Source organism: Nestor notabilis, unplaced genomic scaffold (genome assembly GCF_000696875.1).
Source record: "Nestor notabilis isolate BGI_N333 unplaced genomic scaffold, ASM69687v1 scaffold30433, whole genome shotgun sequence".
Classification (NCBI taxonomy): domain Eukaryota; kingdom Metazoa; phylum Chordata; class Aves; order Psittaciformes; family Psittacidae; genus Nestor; species Nestor notabilis.
Window position 1 is genome coordinate 7675 of NW_009923868.1, and position 5133 is coordinate 12807.

Consider the following 5133-nt stretch of genomic DNA (forward strand, 5'->3'; position numbering starts at 1 on the left):
AGGCAGGGCGAAGAGGGAGGTGGTTATAAATATTGTGATAAAAGCAGAAACAAGCTCGTGAGAAGGGGCCGTATGTTGTCAGAGCAGCTCTACAAGCAGTGAACCACTGGGCATTGTTTGGTTATGTATAGGAATGTTGGACTCCTGTTTACCATGAAGTTCGAAATCAGGTAAGAGATCAGGAGCCCAAGGGTCACGTATGCTGTGCGTGTGAAGTCCACTTCACTGCCCTTAATTCAGAGGGAAAATAAGTAAGTGAGACAGAAATCCCACCAGCCAATTTCAGATTCTAATAGCTTTTATATAACATAGCTTGGGGAATTCTCCTGCTTCCAAGTATGTAGAAGAACTGGGATCCTCCAAGGGTAGGTAAAGCCTGCATCTCATGCACTACATTTCTGGACATGTTATCACACTGTATGCAAGCTGCAAGGGTTCAAGTGAAGCACATTTATTGTGAGAGGCTGTGAGAAAAAGAAGACAGCTCCTGACGTGTGCAGTGTAGAATAAGTCACCAGGCAGGAGGCTATCAGACCATTTCTCCTGCAGGATGGAGTTTGTTATGTGACAGTGTCCTCAGTGTTCCTTGCCTCCTGAGGCAGGCTGGACATGCTGCTGAGCTGCAGCACCAAGTGGCGTGATGCTGGCTGTGCCTAACACAAGCCTGGAGGAAAAGTCTAAGTGACAAATGCACAGGAAGAGTCAGCCCTAATCTCTAGGCAGTGTAAAAATCTTGACGAAGTTACTAAGTATGGAAACGCGGCGTCATTTCAGCAGGCATTGCATAAGGTTGCCATACCAGCTGCCTCTGCAGAGCTGCAGGCTCGGAGCCTCAGCATAATAACACCAACAGATTTTTAAGGACAGGTTTCTGGTTCTCCTGCAAAGTCCTATAAAACACACACATGGATACAGGCCAGAGAGCAAAGGAGCATGTGCGTGTCATGCATTCCTTGTCTCCTGTTCCAGCTCTGATCTGCCTTCCCCAGAGTAAGTGCAATTAGTAAACTGGAGCTACATACTCTCTGGAGGGCTGTAGAAATCATAATCATCTATCTGCTGGCCAGCACAGGCACTGCCTTGTCTGCCTGCAGAGCATGAACTCAAATCAATTTTGGTAAATTGGCTCACACTTTCCTGCCCCCAGTTATCCCCATCCCCAGCCTGGCAGGTCCAGCTGATCTGAAGGAAATCTACTAGGTTGCTCTACCTCCCAAAGCAGAGCAGTTCCTTGCATGCAGTCACCAGTAAGCTCTGGAGAACAAAGCAGCACTTCAAGCAGGACCTCGATGTGCCTGCCAGGCTGCAGTGTGTCCTATTTATATAGCACATAGGAGTCAGAGCGCTTGCGCAGGAGGCGAGAGGTAGATGCTCTCATGAAGGCTGAGATTAACCAAACAGGGTGCCCACTGCCTCATGAAACCCAAGATGAGTAAGGAAGAAGTTCTTCACAGTGAGGGTGGTGAGGCACTGGAATGAGTTGCCCAAGAAGTTGTGAATGCTCCAACCCTGGCAGTGTTCAAGGCCAGGCTGGACAGAGCCTTGGGCAACATAGTTTAGTGTGTGGTGTCCCTGCTCATGGCAGGGGGGTTGGAACTAGATGATCTTAAGGTCCTTTCCAACCCTGACTATTCTATGAAGGTCTTAGTTACCCACACCACCTCCAGTGTGGCATGAGCCCTAGCTTCTGACAGGGAATAGCATCCACATGACCCAGGCACCAGCTATAAGCACAGACAGGTCTTGGTGGCCAATCACCGCCAAGGCTGGCCCACTCAGCCCTCCCTGCCAGCCAGGCCAGGACATGCAGGTGCCCAACCTAGGCAGCAAGTGAGAAGGAATCGTAACTCCTCAGGGAAGGATGTGTATGTCCACATGCCAAAGCTGGCTCCAACAGGCCAAGCAGAGATCATGTGCTGCTAAATCTGGGTATCAGTGGCCAAGAAAAGAAAAAAAACCCCACACAGAATGATTAAAAATGTCACGTTCCAAATCCTGAAGCTTCCATTAGCAGGGTACAGCCAGGGTGGATGTGGAATTTCACCAACATTCAGAACCTCACAGAACCAGAACCAACCACAAAAAAAAAATACTCCTTGCATTGAGTGCCTGGACTATAAATTTACCCACTAATAGAAGGGCAATAATTAACATCCACAGGCAGAAACCACCCTGCTACACAGGCTCCTGCCTGCCCAAGTTCTCTGCAGCATTTGATAGACACCATCCCAGCAGGGCTGGGGTTTTTTCTGCTGCCACACTCCATCCAGCACCAGGGCGTTAACTCACCTACCATGGCTCTGCTGAGCAACACAAACCCCAGGAGCCAGGCTGCAGGTTGCCGTCAACAACCCTGACCCATATCCCCAGCACACACACCCTGACCCAGCGCACCTGGGGCACCTTCCCTGCACTGCCTGCACAGCTAACTCAGGAGTAGGGCTTTATTAACAAACTCATCTGGTGCTTGGTAGAAAGAAGCCAGATTCGCATTCTCACCTTAAAATCTGACTCTTCGAGGCTGTCTGAAGATGCCTCCAAGCCCTTCACACTTCCATCATGGAGAGCACTAAGAGTAACCCCACCTATTTGATCCAGTTCACCTACCACAGCACAAGGGCAATCCCTACCCCAACCCCACCGCCCTGGGCCAAGAATCACACCTGCTCCTCGTGGTTTGGACATCTGCTGGCAGCAGGGAGATGAGAAACCCGAACTCCCCATTCAGCACTGCCACTGCTTGCTGCGTAACCTCCCAGCAAGCTACTTATTCCTTAAACTCATTTTCAGGACCTCTGAGTTTTCCATCATGTTTTGTATCCACCCCACCACACACACACCCCCCCTCAAGCAGAATGTTCAGGCCTGGGAAGTCTGCACCATCCCACCAGTCTCTTCTATAAACTCAAGGTAAGCTCTTTAATGGGACTACACCTTTACTACTGAGAAAGTTGTGGCACCTCAGCATAATCGCCCTCATGGTGATATGTGCATTTATTAAAACATGTGTAAACTGCAGTGACAAGCTGCCATCAGTCACCCTTTCAACTTCAAACCACACTTGGCATCCACACTGCCATCACCCAGCAGCACTTCAGTGTTGCACTGCATTCTATGAAGATTAGTACAACAGATTGTGTTTGCCTTTACACCTAGGTGTGGTGTGCTTGTTTTACAAGTAGCCAGTTACCTCACACTGTAATTTAAAGTTTACTATAAAATAATTTATTAGACAGCAATACACAGCCTTACCAGCAAGCTTATATACATGCACATAAAAACTGCTGACTACCCTACTCAGGGACCCTAGCTCTTTTGCCCTTGGCCTTGCGGACCTCCTCAATCAGATCTTTTAGGTACTGAATTTCCTTACTAAGGGAATCTGCTTTCTCCTTCAGGGCCTGATTCTTCTGCTCCAACTCCCTGCACTCCCCAGAGAGCGCCTCCTGCTCTGCCCTCTTCTTCTGCCGGTAACGTGTGGCAGCCGTCTTATTCTGCTCCATCTTCTTCAGTTTCTTATCTATTTTCTTTTCTCCCTTTATCTTTGCTGACACTACCCTCTCTGCAGGATGCTCATAGGGTTTAGCCTGCACAGAACCACAGCTGGCATCTGCAGGGAACCGGTTGTCATTGGGGGATCCTACTGAATTGGTGGGGCTATGCTGGGGTGTTCCCAGGTAGGAGTCTGGGCTCATGCATATTCCACTATCATCGGAATGGTTCTCCTCCTCTTTCTCAGACTTGGTGATCACTACCACAAAGGCGGGGCCCTCCTGTTTTCTTTCTCCTTCCAGAACATCCACTTCACTACCTAGTTCTAAGCTAAATGAGTGGTCTGGAGTGGAAGTCAGAGACCCTGGGGAGAGGGGAAAAGACCAAAGGGAAGCCAATGGGGCCATTGGATCTACTCCAATGGGTGATTCAGGGAGATGGGTGATTAGGTCAGTTATCAGTGGAGGTTCTTTGTTGTGGAATTCCTGGATGGTAGGGTTAAATAGGAGATCACACGTGTCTTCCAACGTGGCCATCAGCTCGTCTGGTGAGACGGTGGCTTCCAGATGTTCCACACCTAACAGGGCATCAAAATCAAATTCCTTCAGATCCATCTTCTCCACCATCCACTCCATGCCAGAGAAGGCATCCTCTGCATAGCAAAAATAATTGCCATTTCAGTAAACCAGCATCAACCAATGCAGTTCAAGCTTCTGAAAATGATCTAGCAGCTCGTATTTTACCACCCGACCTCTCTCTGACATTGGCATGAAAAAATTAAATAAGAAAAAAAAACTGTCGTTTAGCTCCAGAAGACAGGAGGGTACAATGGAAGCTGCCAGCTGTTCCAACATTGCATCCCCCTTACTCCAAGGCCAGAAGAATTCAGGGCCATTTGAAACACACCACCATTCTTGTTTCTTGTGACCTATGCTGGGGAACAGCACTGCAACAGTCAGTGTGTTATTAGGGCAACAGAAGTGTCACTTTACCATACAGCAGCCCAGTAACCAGCAATTCTGAATTGTGCAAGCTGTGTAGTACACATGCTTTCAAGTAGTGGTATGCATGTGAGGCTGCCTTCATGTTTACGAAAGCCTAGCAATTTCTTTCCCCCTCCATTCAGAACATTACTAAACATTATGTGCCATTTTAACTGACGAATTAAATAACACCTTACCCTGGCTGCTATCTATGGTGTTGCCTAAACTGTCCACAGCAAGCCAATTGGAGGAGACTGCCTTAGCCTTGTCGCTGGAGAACCCATGCGAACCGAGGGGCTCGGCCACCTCCAGGTAGTCATCGAGGAGTCCCAGACCTTCCTCAGCCACCGAACACGGCTGGCTGAAGGGGGATAATGAATCCCCCAACAGCATCTCGTTGTTCAAGAGGCTCATCTTCGTCAGTTTTTAATGCTTTGATGTCAAAGGATGTAGACAAGTAGAGGGTTTCGTTGTCGACTACAGCAATGCTGCTGTGCGATGCCTTGAAAAACCTGCAAATAGAACTCAAATGCATCAGTGCTCGTTTGACCAGTATCGTGGTTTTAACGACAATGCCACCTGCTTTGGGGACCGCTGTTTGCCTGTAACACACCATCTTTGCCCCTTCCACGTCTGCCTTTAGGCTCTGGCTGCCGGT

The 5133-nt window shown here is 48.7% G+C and overlaps 1 protein-coding gene across 1 annotated transcript; it reads right to left on the bottom strand.

Annotated features, from left to right (window-relative positions):
- Positions 1-3206: 3206 nt before the first annotated feature.
- On the bottom strand, positions 3207-5014 carry ATF4 (activating transcription factor 4). Its single transcript, XM_010012367.1, has 2 exons — positions 4673-5014; positions 3207-4144 (listed from the first exon to the last, which is right to left on the bottom strand). The coding sequence occupies exons 1-2, from the start codon at positions 4887-4889 to the stop codon at positions 3294-3296; spliced, it is 1068 nt and encodes a 355-aa protein (XP_010010669.1). The 5' UTR covers positions 4890-5014; the 3' UTR covers positions 3207-3293.
- Between the last annotated feature and the right edge of the window lie 119 nt (positions 5015-5133).

Coding starts and splice junctions, on each gene's coding strand:
- ATF4 (XM_010012367.1), bottom strand. CDS start 4,889: ATGAGCCTCTTGAACAACGAGATGCTGTTGGGGGATTCATTATCCCCC. Junction 4,145..4,672: donor CACCATAGATAGCAGCCAGG/GTAAGGTGTTAT, acceptor TTTGCTATGCAG/AGGATGCCTTCTCTGGCATG.